We start from the raw sequence: 20,853 nt of genomic DNA on the forward strand, positions 1-20,853 counted from the left end.
CAAACCCTAAGTAATGCCATCCTTTCAATTCAACTTTAATGGCTCTCAGCAACAAAATAATTTTGTATTCTGTTATTATTATTATTATTATTTATTTTCTTATAACTGACAATTTTTTTTAAGTTTAGCACTTAACACCTTTTACATGACACTGTTTCTTTTCAGTGTGTTTACGTAACGTAAAAAAAAAAACTGTTGAAATAAAAAATAAGAAATAAGAAATTTCACTCTTAGAGTCATGTCCATCACTGAAAGGTAAAATCTGCTCTCTCACTCTGCTGTAGGCTTGGTGCTGCTGAGAGATTGAGTCGCACCGGCCAAAGTTTGCGTATAAAGTAATGCAACAACGCATTCTGTTACGACAGATATCGAAAGCGAAAGGAGAATTCTGGACATTTTAGGAGATTTAGAAATCCCCGGTCCAATGCATTTTTAAATCCCAAATAGAGGACATGTCCGGTAAAAAGAAGATGTATTGTCACCCTAAATAATGAGCTGGTCAGTCTATTTACTAAATAAACCAGTAGAGATGTGCTGTTGAGAGCGTCCACGTGTGCTACGATCACAATAGATTTCCAACATAATGCACCATAACACACATTGAGAAACAGGGTGAGGAACATGTTGTTTTATCGTGACCAAGTGAATTAAGTCATCAATCAAGCGTATTAAATAAATTCGCACATGTGCGACTAAATACGTTTTCCAGTTCTCAATCTCAGTGTGAGCTGGCCTTAACACTGGGAACATTCAAACCTGCTTGCGATGCGAGATTAGGTGTAAGAGTAAAACTTAATGTGAGGCGTCAATCCAGCTTCTCTTGCTGCTACGTCCATGTTGCGCGCATTGTCAGTAACGACAGCAATGATACAAGTAGCCCTTTCACATCCCCACTCATGAATAGCTGCTTTTAAATCTTCTGCTATGTTTGACCCAGTATGCGTGTCAAAAAGCGGACGAGTCTGAAGCAATGACTGTAAAACCGAAATGTTGTCAGACGTCTGACTTTTAAAAGGATGGGACATCCTCTATTTTAACTCCACTCATCTTGCCTGCTAACGTCAACATTACTGCTGCTAGTTCAAGCAATCTGAACTCACATGCAACAGCAGGTGGAGCATAGCTCACGTGCAAACATCTCAACCAATAAGAGAAAACGGACGTCATATCGCAATAAAATAGTCATAACGCCACGATGCATATGGTGTCATTTTTGCATCGCATTAAATCGTTACACCCCTAGTATATACTTATATATTTTACTGTAAATAGCGATTTCCAGTTCAAGTGCCACTCCACTGATCAAGTACATTCAAGTATTTTTAGTAAGGATACTGAGGACAAGCGATACGAGAGCTCCAGCCGAGAGAGCCACACGTACATGAGCCATCCAGTAGTCCAGTGCGGTCTCTGCTATACGGTATGTCAGAACACACTGCAGACATACAAACAGCAAGCCTGCGGGGAAAGCTACACCTGCTCCCACATAGTGAAGCGTCTTGGCATGATCCACCTGAGGAAAACAGAGAAAGAAAGAGTGAGAGAAATGCAAGACTATTTAGATTGATATAAAACGGTGAAGTTATAAGCCAACTTACTTGGAAGTTGCCCACCATGACCAACCCAAGGGCATTAATGCAGCCGGACACCAAAGCACTTGTGTTGGTCCAGCAATGATGACTGTGTTCAATTACTTGAGCGTAACGCAGCATGCACACCATAACCACTACACACACACACATTAACATAAAAATCAATGATAAAGTCTGCTATAGTTTGAAAAAAAAAAGATTATTTAGTTTAGGGGTGTAACGAGATTTTGTGTCTAGGGATGGGTATTGTTAAGGTTTTAATGGTATTACTACTTTTATCGATACCAGTTATTGGTTCGGTACTTTAACGGTTCTCTTGTCGGTACTTTTGTAGTGTTTTTTATGAAAAAAAAAAACTAATTGAACAGAATTAAAAACACTTTATTTTGTAATTAAGTTTTTGTTGTAAAATAAAATGAAATTAATGGTAAAACAAATAAATATTTTTTTTTCTGTAAAAGAATATACAATGGTTTGAAGGAAAATGACTCTACTGATGACTATGACTCTACTGATGACTATTCTACTGTCTTACAATGTCCACCTTACAATGTCTGCCTTTCCGACAGAAGTCGGGATATTTCTTGGTTTATTGTGCTCCTTGCAGTTGAAAATATCCTCTTTGCGTTGCAAACACAGTTAAATAAGATAATGTTTATGATTTTTCATTAATACATTCACATAAATGAGTTAACGGAGTTTTTGGAGTTAACTGTGTTTTTAATACAGTTTTGCATCTTGCAATGTAAAAATAAGCAGTTTTTTTAAATAATTTCTTGATAAGCATAGTTTATTATTAGGCTATTCATAGGCTATATTTGTAAATACAGCTCATGTAAAAGCATTTTTAATGTTTAAGATTTATTTAGGCTACTGCAGAAAAAAAAATACTGTTTTCATTGTTACTGAATATGTGTGTTTATTTAACTATTAATATTACACTAATTTAGGTGATTGACGGCTGGCATAACGATGTGGACGTAACGTTACCGTTAGTAGCTAGGCAGTCAAAAACTTTTCAATACTTTTCATTGCAGTTAATGCACTTTTGAAAGATGCTTTCACTTAGCCAGATTGTTTGCGTTTCGGCTTATACAAGAAAACAACTTGTTGCGTTTGTTGCAATTGGCATTGTCGCTGTTCTCGGGAAATACAACCCATTTGGTTCACTCCGCAAGCTTACGAGCTGTGTGTGCACGAGTCTGTGTCATGAGCTATGCGTGTGTGCTTAGCACGAGCCTCCACTGAGTGCGCGCGCACAGCCGAGAACTGTGAAGGCTTTTATACTTGACGCACTCGCCGGAAACACGAGCAATTCTAATGTGAGACTGCCAACTGTGCAGACGCATATCAAATATCGTAACCGCTTTTTTTCTCACCGGAGTTCAAAGGCCGCTGTGTTATTCATGTCCAAGCAGAGGCTGCAACTACAACTGCAGCCACACAAATTAACCATGGACATTACCACGTGATGTAATGTCACTTTCGATGTGCTAAAAGTTGCATTATTAAAGTGCAGTACAGATATGAAAACACCACAGTCAAACTATTACCATCTAAGAAGTATTACCAATTAAGAAAACGGCCATTTTCGGTTTTTCTTTTGCTCACAATAAACAAAAACGAGATTTCGGCTTGATTTTTGTTTTTTTGGTTTAGGGTAGGAAAATGGTTAAACGACTTTAAAATTATTATACACATGTAGGTGGTGCTGAAACACCCTTCTTCCTCTGATTGGCCAACTAAATCGGAGCTCGTGACACCACTCTCAAAATAATAGTCCTATGTATGTATGTATATATATATATATATATATATATATATATATATATATATATATATATATATATATATATATATATATATATATATATACATATACATGTATACATGCACAGGGTGGGCCATTTATATGGATACACCTTAATAAAATGGGAATGGTTGGTGATATTAACGTCCTGTTTGTGGCACATTAGTATAATAAGTCATGAAAGAATAAAGTTACGTTTAAAACCAAGCACACCATTGTTTTTTCTTGTGAAATTCCCAATAAGTTTATTATGGTGTACACATATAAATGGCCAACCCTGTATATGTATATCTTTAAAATAGGAGGAAATAAAATAAAAACAAATGGTACCCTTTGTTATTGCCCCAGGGCCCAATGTGTTCTTATTCTGCTCCTGCAAACAACTATTTAAAAAAAAAAAAAAAAAAAAAAAAAAAAAAAATCAAACAAATAAAAAAAACTATTAATTATTGTTCAAAAATAATAATAATAATTATTATTACCCTATTATTATTATTTAGGCCTACAGTAGCTCTAAAACAATCATGCAAACCAGGTGCTAATCGTAAATGGTTATCTTTGTTCAGCATCAGGTGCACAGCAGCATGACCTTATTTTAATGAAAAATATGTAATAATACTGCTAATTTACGTTTTAATTCAGTTTGTGTATACGCAATGAATGTAACCCTGCAAACTGATCGAATGATAGAATGTCAACTTGTGTGTTATTTAAAAAATTAACTAATTAATCACACTTTTTTTGTAATTAACCATGATTAATCACGAAACGCCATATTTATCACTGAAATAAAAACACAGGCATGTAAGTGCCATTTGAATTTCAAAACAATCAAAGCCAATAACAAACAAAAATGATTACCATGTTGGATTCTAAGTGGACTACAAAAAAAAATCCAAAATACAGGCATTGCAAATATGGAAAATGGAAATTATTATAATAGTAAAGTATTGAATACAAACAATTGTACTCATTGTAAAGATGTTTTGCAAGTTAAGAACATTAATTATAAAGTAGAAACAATTTTGCTTAGTCCTCCTTTACATTTAGCCAGTTGCTAAGACAGTCCAGTCTATTGACATTATCAGGGGACAATGTGGCCAAGGGGTGCATCAAAGGCAGGTACCAAAGACTATAGACTTCTTACAGGGACTTTGGTCACACCATCTCTAAACATTTCATTCTAAACAGCTTTGGGGGATACGGACACCGCAAAAACTATAGAATACATATAGAATGCCTTAAAGAGACTTTGGACAGCCAGCGATGTCAGGCATTTGCTCTTGTTGCTAGGAAACACACGCACGCACACACAATGTGCGCAGTACAGCGCACCCGGTGAGCGAGGGATCCCTTTAGATTTATCAACACGCACACGATTGCGTTCATCAAATTTGCTTAAGCTAAGCGTTCTAATGTATGGCTGTATTTTACAAGCAAGGATTCTGACACAGTAACGTGAAGCAGACGCTTTACAAAAGTTGCGTGTAGGAGGGAAACATGTCAAACTTAATGAAACATTTGAGGCCGCATGGAATCAACTTAAAGGCAAAGAAATAGGCTGTCTTTGACAGCTTGCGACATCACCTGGCACTTTCACTGAGTACATTTACATGGACACCAATACTCCGCTTTTATTAAGATAATACTCTGATTAAAAGTCTACCATGTAAGCAGCGATTTTTGATTACCTTAAAGCAGTGGTCACCAAACTTGTTCCTGGAGGGCCGGTGTCCTGCAGATTTTAGCTCCAACCCTAATCAAACACACCTGAACAAGCTAATCAAGGTCTTACTAAGTATACTTGAAACACCAAGGCAGGTGTCTTGAGGCAAGTTGGAGCTAAATCCTGCAGGGACACCGGCCCTCCAGGACCGAGATTGGTGACCCCTGCCTTAAAGGATCACGCGAGTCCCAAAATGCGGAGGTTTTTCTTTCCGTTCACCATGCAGTATCAAATTCCATTAAAACAGCCCTCTTCCAGCAGTCCTTACTTCATATTTTTGTCCAATAATTGTCACGAGGCATGAACAATATGTTGCTGAATAAGAGTGAATTGCTGAACTGCAGTTAAAGTCTCAAGATTAAAAATAAAACACCCGATATTGCATGAAACTCTGGAGGAAACACTGGATAGCCTGTTGATGCGATATGAATGGTTTTATACTGAAACTTTCCTTCTAAAAGCGCTTCCTGGGTCTTATCTATATTTCTTTGCACGATAAACACGTCGACCACAACAGGAAATAAAAAAACTGAAACTGCGTTAATTGCATTAATTTTAGTTTTACCATTAGTTTGAGTTAAATATTTGAAATTAATCACGCATTAACGCGCTAATTTTGACAGCCCTAATATAGATGTATAGATGAATAGCATGTCAGAATTATTAGCCCCCCTGAATTATTAGCCCCCTGTTTATTTTTTTCCCCAATTTCTGTTTAACGGAGAGAAGATTTCTTCAACACATTTCTAAACATAATAGTTGTAATAGCTCATTTGTAATAACTGATTTATTTGATCTTTGCCATGATGACAGTAAATAATATTTGACTAGATATTTTAGGGGGAGGGGGAGGGGGAGAGGGAGGGAGGGAGGGAGGGAGGGAGGGAGGGAGGGAGGGGGAGAGGGAGTGAGGAAAGGAGAGAGAGAGTGCAACATCCACCTTACAATATAAATTAATAAAAAAATATTGCATACATCACATGCATAAATCACACCATGAACATGACATTAAAATAGCTACTGGTTTAAAAAAGCCTAGATTAAAAGATGATTTAATGATGACAGATTTCTGTCATAAACTATAGCAAAACAACTTAAAAAAAATGCGAACAGAATACAGGAAAAGAGTTAAACTCATTTTTTTCCTGATCATTGCTCCTTGTGCCGTGTGCAGTGTAAATGCAGACAATCAGATACAAGTCACCTTTAAAACATGATAAATATAGGCAGGTCATCAATGTGCATAGAATTCAATATAAACTAATATAAAACTATTGCATACATAAAATTATATGCATGAAAATGAAACTAAATTCATTACAAGTTGATTAAAAAAAACAACTAAATTGTTTTGTTTTTTTAATAAAAATCTATTTTCCATTCATATATTAGCAAAAATTTGAATTCCAAGACTATTCCATTCATGTTTCATCATTAAGGATTTCTTTAAAATAGTGTAAAAATCTCATCTCGTTCTCGTGAACCCAATCTCGTGTCTTGTCTCGTTACACCCCTATTACTTAGTCTTTTTGAAACTGATTCTTACCCATAAAGGCCCCAACATTGCCTATCAAACTGAAGAGACAGCTCTCTGGTGGATAGCAACCACATTTACTGTTAAAAGAGCAGAAATCCAGATATTACAACCTTATTTAGATGTTGATGCAAAACAGTATCACCTAAATTTTCCAACGTGGTCATTTTGTGGTTTTCACCTGATAAGGGGGATGTCTTGAAGGGTGCAGCAGGTCTTTGGGAAGCCCCTTTTAGCCGTTTCCTCTGTGCATGTCAAATTGTATGACCTATGATGCAACAAAGCATGACATTTTCTTAAAAAAATTAATTAATAAGTTGTCAGAAGAGTCTTGACTCATTCTCAAGAATGATCAAAAAATTCATATTTTTCAACACTTGACCTTATATTACTGACAGTAGCTACGTTTCTATCCAAAGATGCGAATTAAATTTGTGCTAGGGTTGGGCGATGTCGACCAATTTGACATTGTACGATGTCTAATGTGAAACATCGTGATGGACAATGGTATCGTTGTCATAGGCGGCGGTGAATTAATTATTTATGAATAATGAATTAATTATTTGTAGCCTACAGTTTCAACTACCTGACCCGCATGGTCTTTGTTTTACCCATAAGTAGGTCATAAATAAATAAAGCTAAGTTACACGCAAATTACCACCTGTCAATCATTTTTTCTGCGGGACTCTGGCATGAATAGGCAACAGTAACTGTAAGATAGTGTGATCCATCTTTTCACACTGAGGAACTAACGGTGCTTTCACACTTGGTTCAATTGCCCAGATTGAACCCAAGTTCGATTGTCCCCCCATGCCACCTTCTCGGTTGGTTTGTGTTCACATCATTTTTTCCTTCTGAACCCCGGTACGCTTGCACAATCAAGCTACTGTTTTGTGTATGGCTGTTGCTGGGTGACAGACACACGCCAAAATGTAAAGACGTACGCACATCGCGGTTATTCTGCTTTTACTGAATCTTTTGCTTTTGGACATACAGAAAGCGACTCACGTCCATCTGCCGCAAAAAATATTATTAACGTTCAGAACCTCGTAGAAGCTGTTTTAGGAGGAGACAAGCAGACATTATCACTGTGATTGCCCTGACTCCTTCCCGCTTGTCACCAAGGTACAGTATGTGATACACAGACACAAACACATACGAATGAGCACGATGGTTTGTTATACAGTTGACGGTTCACTTTAGTTATTTGGTACGATTGCATTCATACCAGAAGTGAACCAGAACAGAGTTTGTGTGAACCGTACCCCAGACCACCGCTTTTAGGCGGACTCTGGTACGATTCACGAGTGTGCACCCGTGTTCAGAAGACACGTTCACACTAGCTAAACATACCATACTCTGACATTAAACTAACCTGGGTGCGGACCAAAAGTGCTAGTGTGAAGGCACCCTAAATCACAAATATTAATAAAGGTTCAAATGCTCACGGATGCTCCAGAAGAAACAACAATGCTTTAAGAGCCTGGGGGTGAAAATGTTTAGATAGGATGAAGATAACCACGTTTTATTGAAATATCTTCAAAACTTCATAAACTTGAACTCCGAGTTGATTTACAGAGAGATTAAAAACTCAGAGTTTTCAGTTTCAGAGCAGCTGATCTGAGTTAGGTCAATCAAGTCTGAGTAGACTAATTCAAAGTTAAGCATGCACACCGTGACTATAAAGAGACATTATCAATAGAGCACGGATATTACGAGTCACCATGGCAACATCTGGGAAAAAAAAGAGATCAGCATTTTTTTCCCCAGCTGAACTTGTTATGTTCATGCAAAGTTATAGCAAATTTGACCATCTATTTAAAGGGTACCTATGGTAAAAAATCTACTTTTCAAGCTGTTTGGACAGACATATGTGCATGTATGGCGTAAAGACCGTCATATTGGGGTGATATAAACACACCCAGTCCTTTTTTTTCAGTTTAGCAACATAAAAACAGTGGACCAATTGGAGCGGTTTTCAGACCGACCGCAACTTTACGTAGGAGTGCGGTCCCCCCGCCCACCGAATTGATTGACAGCTGCGTGTATTAACATGTCCCGGTAGTCACGTGTATAATCATATCAACAAGACCAGACGTGCACAAAGCAACCGGGAATAAATGGTGTGTTCAGTTCGCTAGGACCATCAATCATCATCAAACGTGATCAAGAGTGAGTTTTACAAGTTTAAAATGTTTTAAAACAGAGCATGTGTGTCATGAAGTACAGCAATTTAGCTTAGCTTTACTTCATCAGCACAGCCACGTCTCAGAACAATTATAAAGGAAGACGCTTCAATCCCGGTTTGTGGACATTAAATCAGGTTTATTTTGTACATTAATATAACAGATATTCATACAGCAGTGGAGATTAACCTGTATCCTGTCACATATGCATGCAAAAAGAGTGCTAAGCTAAACGCGCTCTGTCTGTCTGTGTGTCTGCTGCGGTGTGTGTGTGTGTGTGTCCGAGGGAGGAGATTAAGGCACGCAGAAAGGCACGTAGAAACGGTGGGCGGGGAGGACTAGCCTTAAAGGCGCAGTACGACAAAACAGTCCCCTAGTGAAAAAATTTATCAAATAGAATCTTGCAAAAGGTAAAATGAAAAATCTGATGGGTGTTTTGAGCTGAAACTTTACAGAAACATTCTGGAGACGCAAAACACTTATATTAAATCTGAAAAAAGGGCTAACCTAGGTGCCCTTTAAAAAAAAAAGCAAACCAATGCATCGGCGAAACAGAGACAATTCGCGTGGGAAATTTATGGTTTATGTGGGAAACTTACAAGTTAATGTGTAAGTTTACATTAAAAGTATTTAAATATTTAAGTATAATAAAAACATAAGTAATGTAATGTGTGACGTTTCTAGACTTTTCAATTGGCCGTAATTTTGAAGTTATTTCAGATGTAATTGCATTAAATTAGATAAAATTGGCTACTTCGTAGTTTCTACAACAAATCTGACGAAACAAGAATGCATATAACCTTAAATTAAAGAGCCCCTATTATGGGTTTTTGAGAATGACCTTCCATGTAGTGTGTAACACAGCTCTAAGTGAAGTGAAATATCCAGCTAAGGCTTAAATCTGAAAGTGGACAGTGTTTAAAACTATTGATTCATTTATAAAAGACTCGACTCCTAGTACTTAAAATAAATCGTCTTGATAACGAGTCTTTAGCCGTTTCGGCATGACGTGGATACGAAACTTAAGCCCCGCCCAGTCGTTGCACGCACAAACCCGGGAAAAATTAAACCTGCGGTTCCGCCCACAAGCACAGTACACAAAGAAAAACAGGCTAAAGACACACTGCAGCAGACGCCAGTTGAATCAACGCTGTGCTCAGCTGGATATTATTGGAAGTTAGGGGAAAGTTAGTGCTACTTTCTCTAAACAAAGATGAAACTGTGAAGAGTCAGTGGTTGAGGTTTATTTTTGCAAAAGTAACTCAGCGTTATAGCCCAGCATTGTGCTGTTCGAGTGCTTCTGGAATATACACGCTTACAACGGAGAATTCATCGACCGTTTGTTAAAGGAAGGATCAGAAAAGACTTGATGTAAGGGACTGTCAGTACATGGATCAGTGGATCATGGATCAGTTTCTTCTTCCATTTCACAAGTGTAAGTAAGTGCGATTAAAATGGTTGCCAAATTATGCATTTAATTGTGTGTTGTTACTTGTAACCGCTTGTCCTGTATCAGGTTAACTCTTCATATTCTCATATCGCGTCTAATGCCATGTTAAAAACGCAATGCATGCCTCTTTGTTTACGGATTTAAACGCGTTTGTGAGCACGCGTTCCACTGCCGTTTGTCAATGGTATGGCCATCGTCAGCTGTTCTTACACACGTGCGGCGGTCAAGTTTCAAAATAGTTTAGCTTTTGCCACTGTGTGGATTAATAATGAATGTGTGTGATGGTTAAGAATAGAGCAATATGCTGGTGTTTAACTGCACACACATACCTGCCAACAGCTGTCCCTAAAAAATCCAGGAGACCAGGGGGGTTAGGTTCGGGGTGAGTTGACTGAATAACACTCAGGGCTGGAGCAAGCTGAACTGGCGCTCTTGACGAACGGCAATCATGCCGCCTTCAACTCAAAATTGAAAAAGAAATTAACTGGTTTGTGGATGAAAGTGAGGACCGGGAGGTTCGCTGACGCCGCCCTCGCTATTCTGCTGCCCATGGCGGACAACTAGGTCGCCTCTATGAACGCGCCGGCCCTGATAACACTGGTGAGAACTGGGTACTGTGTACTATGGTGTTAGTAACTACTATGAAGCGCGTTTCGGGCGGCCGCTGCGATCGGATCCTATACCAATGTTGGCGACCACAGTTGGGTTCCATCGACCGTACCAAAATGCTGAGGAAATGTGGTTGAAATTACAGGAGTTTTCCAGGATTAATAACAAATGGGTGGGTGGCTGGACATGGGTTTGAAATACGGGAGACTCCCGGGAAAAACAGGAGTGTTGGCAGGTATGCTTATTCATACACTCTGCACTCTGACTACTTCAATATTGTGGATAAGCTGCGCTAGGCATTTCACTCTGTCTCGCGCTGAACACAGTCGACCAATCGCAACAGGCTGTCTTCGGTCCATTAGTGCAGATTAGCTTTGCACTAAGGAGGGGTTTGGGAACAAATGAATCGCTGAACGATTCATATAGGTGTCGCTGGGATAATTAGGTAAAAATAAATGCAGATTATAAGACCATGAAAGTGTTTTTTGACCTTGCATGAATATCATCCTGTTGTTGGAGACCCTTACAACCACAATATGACCCTATTTCATGTATAATAGGGGCTCTTTAATGTCCAGTGGAAGTGTTTAAGGTTCCCACTTTTATATACGTTGAATAGTTTAAGATAAAATTTCTAAAATTGAGTTTTTAAAAGATTCAAAAGTGCACTTGTGTGTCTGCCTTTTTTATTGATCAAGTGGTAGAGGTTGATATGATATTTAGAAAGTGAGCAGTACTAAAAATTGTTTTTAGAACGAGTAAATGTTATTAATCTAGTTACAGTACATGTCCCAGTTGAAGGTCAGTATATTTAAGTAAAATTATTTCTTTTTTGCAGTAATATCAAATGTAAAACTTAAAACTTTGGTATTAAATCTAATTGTAATTTTCCCAAAAAAGGACAAGCCATTCTTGTAACTTTGCTCTTTGTGTAACTGAAATGTAGGCAATTAATGACTAAGGCTAAGGCGAGAAATACTACTTCGTCTTTAAAAAGGGGAGGAGACTAACAGAAGCCCAGAGTTTCAAGAATAAAACCTGCTCCTGACCAGGTTCGGTTCACAGAGAAAGTTACCATGGTAATTGAGTAAAAGTAGTAAAAGTAAGTAAAAGTAACCTCTCTTTCAGAAACAGGCTTGACTTACCCTGCTTTCTCGAGTTTGACAAACCTGCCATTTTGAAACGAAAAACCCAGAGTTTCTCTCAATCCAGGGTTAGCATACTTTTCACTTTACCTCCTTTCTGAATCGGGGCCAATCACAGCAGTTTAGCAGACTACTAACATAAACTGCATATAAATATTAGCCGTCACTTAATTAACAGTTTAACAACTTGCGCCACCAAAAAGACATGTGCACCACAACCAGGAGTTCGACATCTTGCAATTATACAAAAACATTTTTTTGAACTTTCTAAATCCATCAATCAAACAATAAAGGCTTGTAATAGAATATTTACTGAGTTTCACCCAAGTTTTCATCATGTTGATCATTAAAGACTTAGGAATGTGAATATCAAATACAATAGAGTAGTATTTACAGGGTTAACTTACCAGTTCTCAACCGGACATACATGGTGGTTCATTACTGCCATGGCGTAACTAAAGAACAAAATATTAAAGGATTATCAGTTGGTAAGTACATGACATGTCAGAATATTTAACAAATTAATCAAATAAACCAAAGAGGGAATTATAAATCTGAATTTAGTATACAATTTTTTTTAAGTATATTTTTATCATAATTATTTATATTAAATTAATTTTGCTTATGATATATAATAATATTAAGCAACTGTATTATATTTCATATATGTTTAATCTTACATATGAGCAATTTCAGCGTTATGGATGTGACATTTGCAGTAAAAACTCAAAATATAAGTTCACATAGAAAGTATATGAAACATCCGTTTATATTTTCCAAAACAACTGACCACAGAGTTAAAGGATCAGAAAAATATCAATCTGTAAACAAGTTTTGTACTTTAAATGAGGAAAATAAACATGCATTATGGATGTGACCAAAAAAATGCAGTATACAACATGCTTTGTAGAAATTCTGTGAATTAAACTGTACAACCCTAAAAAATTTATTTGCAAATCAAAAGGATTAGAGTTGACTCACTATAGAACAAACATGATTGATTTGATTTGATCATTTATAAGGTAAAAGCTTCATTATGGATGTGACCGATGTGAAATTGCCATTCATGTGACTTTGGTAAATCAAATAAAATTGTTTAAAAGCATTGACAGAAACATTTTTGAGTATTTTTAAAGAATTTTAAAATAAAAGTTTCCATAAAATATTTAAACACTTACACGATCCATATCCCCGTGATGGAGAAGGCAGACAGGCTGACAGGCAGAACAATCCAGGCAGTCATTGGTCAGTCTGTGAGAGGCCTGAGACCCCAGCATGAGGGTGTGCAGGACTGGGGTAATGGAGACACGCTGTGAGTTACCAGCAATTGAAGCCATGCAGTGTGGGGTATGTGGACCAGTGGGGGCAACGTGATTCTCCTGCAACTACATCCGGACTCCCGATGATTGCCAGCAACCAATAATATCTAGTGAAAATAATTGGATTTGAATATTGTTTAAGAACCAAAAATGATATATTGTTAAAATGCACAGCTAGCTAATTTGCTAAACTACAAAGAAGATATTGTACTGACACTCAAATTATTATATTTTAGTAAATGCTATTATTTTTAAACTTCAAATATGTAAAATACACATTTCTGTACAGTACTAAGTAGAGATGTGCGATTACTTGAAATAGAATCGCAATCGTGATTTGAAACATTGCGATTGGTTAATTGCAAGAGGCTGTGTCAAGAAATATATATTACTTAACTTCCCCCACCCAGAGCAAATGCGTGACTGCCATCTGTGTGTGACCGTCTTACTAGCCAATTGAGTGAGCGCACTTTTGTTCTGCCCAATCAGAATTACTCAACCAAACTACGCGAAAGAGCCACAATAAAATAAAAAAAAAACAAACAGAAAAGCGCAAACGAGTGGGATGATAGCAACTGCTGTTTCAGAAGCATTAATAGACGAATTAAAATCAAAGATAAAAAGCACATCGGTAATATGGGAATATCTTTGTTTCAAAGTCACAGACACCAAACAAAACCAGGTAATTTGTAATAGCTGTCACAGAGATGTTGGCAAAGCACGAGGAAATAGGGGTACGTTCTTCGTACGTGGATTACTCAATTAGCTGGATTTGGTTATTGACGTTTTGACATGATCCAGGATAATTTCGTTCTTCAAAACTGACCCGAGAGTTGTTGTCATAGCAACAGTTCTGGTAGTTCAAACCTGCTAGGGAGAAGGCTCATTTCATATAAACAGGATTAGATCGGGTCAGTTCAAGCAAAGATAATACTTAAAGTATGTACCAAATGCTGATATTTTCTTACAGTAGTTATATACACTTGGAAAATTAGTAAATATATTTTTTAAATAATATATATATATATATATATATATATATATATATATATATATATATATATATATATATATATATATATTAGGCTTGTGCCGGTATTCGGTAATGCGATAAATCACGGTAATGAATATGCACGATATTGTTATCGCGGGCACTTCAAAATACCGTGAAAAATAATAGATCCGAATTTATATTCTTAGAACGCGCCTTGGCTTATTTTCCATCAACCGCTTGAAGAAAAACTGCGTATATGCTGCGCAGAACTGATGCGCACTCTGATGTAAACAATCCCCGCATGTAGAAGCCCTGTGTGCGCAGTGCGCGCCGCCGCTGCCACCGCACTATAATCCTCACACGCATGCCATCTGTCAGACCGGGCACTTTCCCGGTGTGCCGACGTACTTTTTGGGCCGGGCTGATCATCGTCTTATGATCTGATCGGCCCATAAAAGGCTTAGCAGCCTATCGTTTTTTTCTGCCTTATTGATTGACGCTGCTGTGATCTGTGACTCTCTGAAAGTAGATGCTTTTTTTCCCGGACAGACAGACCGGGCCGGCCCATGTGACACCCTGCAGCCCATTGGCTCTTTTCGGTATTGACATTGGGCTGGCCCAATCACAAACTCCTATTTTGGACTCCGCGTGAGCGTGCGTCGTCTGTGTGTATTTGTCAAAATAGTCGAGAGTCAGAGAGAAGAAACGCAAGGGAGGCGCAGAGAAATCGCGGGAAATACACCGGCGTTTCATTTAGCGATTCTGAAAAGTTCTCTGTTCATTCTAGTACATGGCTAAAAACGCAAATCTCGTGACCACACACTCTCTGCCCAGAGCTGCAGCCACTAGTTCAGCGGGTAAACATAAACCCCAGGTCAGAGTATAGTGCATGTCAGACAGTTCATCTGCTGGATGATCTCATCTCACTATAGCTGTTAAACGTGATATTAAATTCATCTTGTTGTCTCTATCTAACAATTCTTATGTCTTTTGAATCACTTGTTCTCAGTTAACTGTTTTGGCTGAGTGCAAAGATAAGCTAATATATTAATTTATGTAACCACATACACTGATTCTGCACATTGACTGATTGCTAACCTTTATGGTTTAAATTTAATGTACGTTATACTGTTATAATGGCCATTATTGGTTATTAAAACTGATATTCTGCAAAAGAGACAGGGTAAAGTTCATTCTTTTCAATGGAAAAGCCCTGTTTTGTTATAAATATGCAGTGTGAAGATGATGCTCATAAAAATATGCAGCTACACGAGGCTGTTTGGTGTCTGTTAATCATAATATCAAAATGAAACAAATTTGACTTATATTATGTTTTCATTGTTTAGATAGTGAAACAGCAAGCAGGATGAGGTGAAAGAGGTTAAAATGTAACACTGTTCCCTTTGAAGATTTACCCATGCATTATCAGGCAGTTTTTGTTATGTTTATTATTGAATATAGGCTGAGTCGATAGTGTATTGAATAAGCTAAATTGGCTGTAGTGTATGAGTGTGTGTGAATGAGTGTGTATGGGTGGTTTCCAATATTGGGTTGTGGCTGGAAAGGCATCTGCTGCATAAAACATGCTGGAATAGTTGGCAGTTCATTCCACTGTGGCGACCCCTGATAAACAAGGGACTTATGCGAAGAAAAATAAATGAATGAATAGTGTATTTTTTTAGAACTCAACAAATATCTTTATGGACAGCATACAAAAATTAAATTGAGATTAAAGTTTGTATTTATTTATTTATTTCATATATATGGCTTTTGTGTTTTATAGAATATGAGTTGATAAGGAGGAACGCTGCCGACAATTTATCCCCCTTTAAAAAGGTTAAAGTCAGAAGTTTGGAAATATTTTGGGTTCCAAAAAAATGCAGAGGGATTACAAAGACGGTTTCCCTTTTGCACATTCACTTTGATATAATTGCTCAAGTTTACTTTTATTTTGTGTATTGTTTATTTATATTTATTTGTATTTAAATGTTTGAAGTACTTTTAGTTAATTAAAAAGTTATTAAAGTTTTGTTATTGAAGTTTTTTGTGTTTTTTTACCTGTTTCTCTAGTAAAATTACAATATCGTGATAATACCGTATACCGTGATAAAAGCTCAATCAATTAATCGCAGCATGAAAATGTGATACCGGCACATGCCTAATATATATATATATATTATTTATGCAGTCATGAATATGTCTTGACAGTTAATATGATGGTGTTTTGGTGCTTCACAAAAGTTGCAGACGCCTTTACCAATATCAAAATGCTTTTGTAAACATCCAGTTATTCTTTACACCAATTAAGAAACTGGCTACAATAACACTATATGGCTACTATAATAAAGAAAATCCGCTTTAACTGTAAATCTAAATAAATTGCTAAATACTCTCGAAGCATGAAAGGGTAAAGCCTGCAGTCCACAACAAAGGTGGAAAGTTATTGCATATCATATTTAACAAACAGTTTACTACCAATTTTTTGTGTAATTTAGCAATTGCATTGCTGATCATGATTGAGGATTGATAGATCTGTCCTTCACAACACACGCAGCAATCTCAGATCAGTTTATCCAGACATTTTAATCTGATTCATAACCCTGTTTGAAGAACCAAATTAGCCAGAGATCACTTATCAAGATTAAAAGATCCAGGATCTGCCAAATAATCTTAGATCATTTAAGCGAGCTGCGAAGAACGGACCCCAGCACTTAAAAAAATCTATGAGGAGCGTCTTGCTAAAAAGTCAACTAAAAGTATTGCCAGTGACACTCAATCTAGTAGCAAGCAAAGTACAATTTATAGTTATTTGTTAATATAACTTGATATCTTTTCAGTTCCTTTTTTTAACCAACTCTCGCTGCATTTTAGCAGTAAGAAGCTACAATACAGATTTTTGAGCTAAAGCTTGACTACAAAATTAAATCCCAAATCAAATCGAAATCGCAATATCTGTCAAAAAAAATGTGCAATTTTCCCCAAATAGCACAGCCCTAGTACTAAGCTTGATACTGTAATAGAAAAACCTTTGCTTTAAACACATTTGTGACATGTAAATACGGCTGCAATGGTGCCGGCAGTGAAAATGCTTGGACTGTGGACAATGTGAAACATGTATTTTTCTCTGATGAGTCTGCCTTTATCTTTACCACATCCAGGAGAGTTACAGTGTGGAGAAGCTCCAAAGAAGCAAATAAAGAAAGTACTTCTATTTTTGATGTTCACATGTTTTATTTTAAAACTATTTAGTTTTATATAAAATGGAAAAATCACAGTTCGGAGAACTTAGAATAGTGTTGTTGCACTTTACTTTACAGTACATGTACCTACCAACTAGACCTGGCAAATTAATTGAAAATTAATTAAAATCGACATTCAGAACCTATAATCAATCTAATTTTTCCAAGCAGATTTTTTCAATTGCTTTCCCTACTGTGTGTGATGTACTTCTGCATATGGTCCAGTGTGGTCGCATACCCACGCACCTTTAAAAAAATGTAACTACCTGTCATGACGACGCATAGCGCAAGCTCTGTGATTGGTCGGTTTGGTAGTGGTGACCAGTGTGGCCGGCACAAAGAGCTGCGAGCCCATTGGAGCAAGTGTTTACAAGTGTCGAGTCTCATGAAGGAGCTCCAGTTGAAAACTTTTTTTATAAGAAGTTCATTTTAGGCAATGTGTCTTTTAACTTTAGTTGTTCAACGTTTATGTTCAGTATATAATCATAGATAGTAGACAGTGTGTTTCCTTCAATTATTTAAAAATCAAGTAATGCACCCTTCCTTTAAAAATCTCTTACTTGTATTATGTGAGCATTTACTGGACAAAACTTAGTAAACTATGAGGGCAACAAAATAAATTAAATAAATAAAATAATCGTTCATTAATCGTAATCGTGTTAAAATGTTCAATTAATCAAGATTTTGATTTTAGGCCAAATTGCCCAGCCCTACTACCAACTGTACATGTACTTGAGTAGTGAGTAATAAAAGGTAACAACATGGGTTATGTTTGTAGGCAGGTTTAGTGTTAGTACCTAGTAACTGTAATTGCTTTTCCTGTAATTGTTGTAATTGTAAGTCCAGTCAAACTTGAATTTAAAATGTGCTATAAGTTTAATGCAATACAAGAAATTGATAATAAAGCATAAAATATATTTTCCTTATTGCATATGTCAACATCCTACACAATAATACTATTCAAATTAAGGTTTTAAAAACAAAATAGACATATAATAAGCAACGAGAATATACGAGCTAAAATGATTAACATGTATTAGTTTAAATAGGCTTGTCACAATAATCAATATATCGACTTATCGCACAACACAATCAATCATATTTGGTGATACAATATACAATTTAAGTCAGAATTATTAGCCCCCCTTTTAATTTTTTTTTCTTCCTTAAATATTTCCCAAATTATGTTTAACAGAGCAAGGAAATTTTCACAGTATGTCTGATAATATTTTTTCTTCTGGAGAAAGTCTTATTTGTTTTATTTCGGCTAAAATAAAAGCAGTTTTAATTTTTTCTAATATCAATTTTAAGTTCAATATTATTAGCCTCTTTAAGCTATATTTTTTTCTATAGTCTACAGAACAAACCATTGTTATACAATAACTTGCCTCATTGCCCTAACCTGCCTAGTTCACCTAATCAACCTAGTTAAGCGTTTAAATGTCAGTTTAAGCTTTATAGAAGTGTCTTGAAAAATATATAGTAAAATATTATTTACTGTCATCATGGCAAAGATAAAATAAATCAGTTATTAGAAATTAGTAATTAAAACTATTACATTTAGAAATGTGTTGAAAATAATTTCTCTCTGTTAAACAAAAATTGGGGGGAAAAAATAAACAGGGAGGCTAATAATTTTGACTTCAACTGTATATCGCCCATACATAAAAACCAGGTCCAGCAACATTTTAGCTGATTGCCTCTCTATCTCTATTGAAGGTGTTAGTGTCAGTATGGTTAAAAAACACTATAGTATTTACAATAAAATACTTTAGTATGTTTTCATGTGAGTGTCTGACAACTGAAAAGTTCTTGTACAGATATCGCAGCCTCTGTTACTTTTTATCTTGCACTTTTTTGTTAACATTTATTATGATTTAGTTAAGTGTTTTCACATTCTGATTCCAATCTCTATTTATAAAATTATAAAAATGACTGCAATAAAATAAAAGATTTTTAGAAATAAAATATTGTGTTCTTTCGAAGAGTGTTTATTATGCTTGCATTATGATGCTATAACATGTCATTCACATGTCATAATGAGTGGCAAAAAATTGGTCTTAAAATGACAACAATATAATTTATTGCAATATATTTTGATGCAATATATCGTGCAGAAAAATAGATGTTGTGACAGGCCTAAATTCAACGACTAGAGTTTTCATAGTGTAATGTATTCAGTTATTAACTACAAATTAATCTACCTAGCATTGGCGAAATTATGTGGAAAAACACACAATTAAGTTGCACTAACTTCTTATATCGAATTAAATATCATCATGGTGCAGTTTTTGTAAATATGTATTAACGGTAACTCTATCAAAAGATGGTATACTTTTTTTGTCGTTTAATCTGTGAAATGAAAGGTCCTGTGAAGCACAAAGTGAGATCAACAACCTGACAAAAAGCCCTACTAATAATGTCCTCTTCAGTCCAGATCAGCCTCAATGTCACATCAGCAAATACAAAACGACAAAGCTGACCAGCTAAATGTTTAACGTTACAATCGTAAACTGTGGCGCAACGAATAATAACAAATACATGAAACGATTTGGAATAATAATAAAAACGATTGTTTACTTGGATAAAACTAAACATCGTGTAGCTTGCAAGCTATCCAGCAGATGCTACTGCAAGTAAACAACTTTTTAAGACGACAAAGATATCCTTATTTACGTTTTAACGTGCTAACACATGCAGCGTGTGTGTTTCTTCAGCATTTGAACTATCGTATATCAGCGTGTCATTATCGACATTTTACGTTTTGATATGTAAAACCATGATCCTACCGCAGGCCCCGCGGCTCCTGAGCGGATGCTGCTTCTGCTGCATCTCAAGCTGATGTACGGATGTCTTCATCAACAGAGGGCGCCCTCACCTCCCTTTGCGCCTGCCCGGATGTGTTAAACACACACAAACACACTCACAGAAAAATATTTTGTAAAAACATTTAAAGGTTGATTAAAAATCATTTAAATGACTATACGAGGTATGTTTTCTAAACATGAATATCTAAAAAAATAATCGATTACACTTTAAAGAATTGTGCAGACGGCACAAAAAAATAAAATCAACAAATGGAACCGCAGATTTATTACTAAAAGCACAAACATAGTTTACATTACTTTCATTAAAATATTTAGGATATACTTAAAAATGTTTATATATATATATATATATATATATATATATATATATATATATATATATATATATATATATATATATATATATATATATATATATATA

General features: G+C 36.1%; 1 protein-coding gene across 1 annotated transcript in view; it reads right to left on the reverse strand.

The window, feature by feature from the left end:
• The window catches only part of tmem150ab (transmembrane protein 150Ab), a 28,494-nt gene extending 8,038 nt beyond the window's left edge, over positions 1–20,456 (reverse strand). The window contains exons 1-7 of the mRNA XM_056458404.1: positions 20,394–20,456; positions 13,231–13,478; positions 12,460–12,507; positions 6,844–6,930; positions 6,675–6,742; positions 1,599–1,726; positions 1,336–1,513 (exon numbers count right to left, since the gene is read on the reverse strand). Of these exons, the coding sequence (XP_056314379.1) occupies positions 1,336–1,513; positions 1,599–1,726; positions 6,675–6,742; positions 6,844–6,930; positions 12,460–12,507; positions 13,231–13,295 (574 nt within the window). The 5' untranslated portion in view covers positions 13,296–13,478; positions 20,394–20,456. The remainder of the gene's footprint in view (positions 1–1,335; positions 1,514–1,598; positions 1,727–6,674; positions 6,743–6,843; positions 6,931–12,459; positions 12,508–13,230; positions 13,479–20,393) is intronic.
• Positions 20,457–20,853: the final 397 nt, after the last annotated feature.

This window comes from Danio aesculapii, chromosome 5, assembly GCF_903798145.1.
Source record: "Danio aesculapii chromosome 5, fDanAes4.1, whole genome shotgun sequence".
Taxonomy (NCBI): domain Eukaryota; kingdom Metazoa; phylum Chordata; class Actinopteri; order Cypriniformes; family Danionidae; genus Danio; species Danio aesculapii.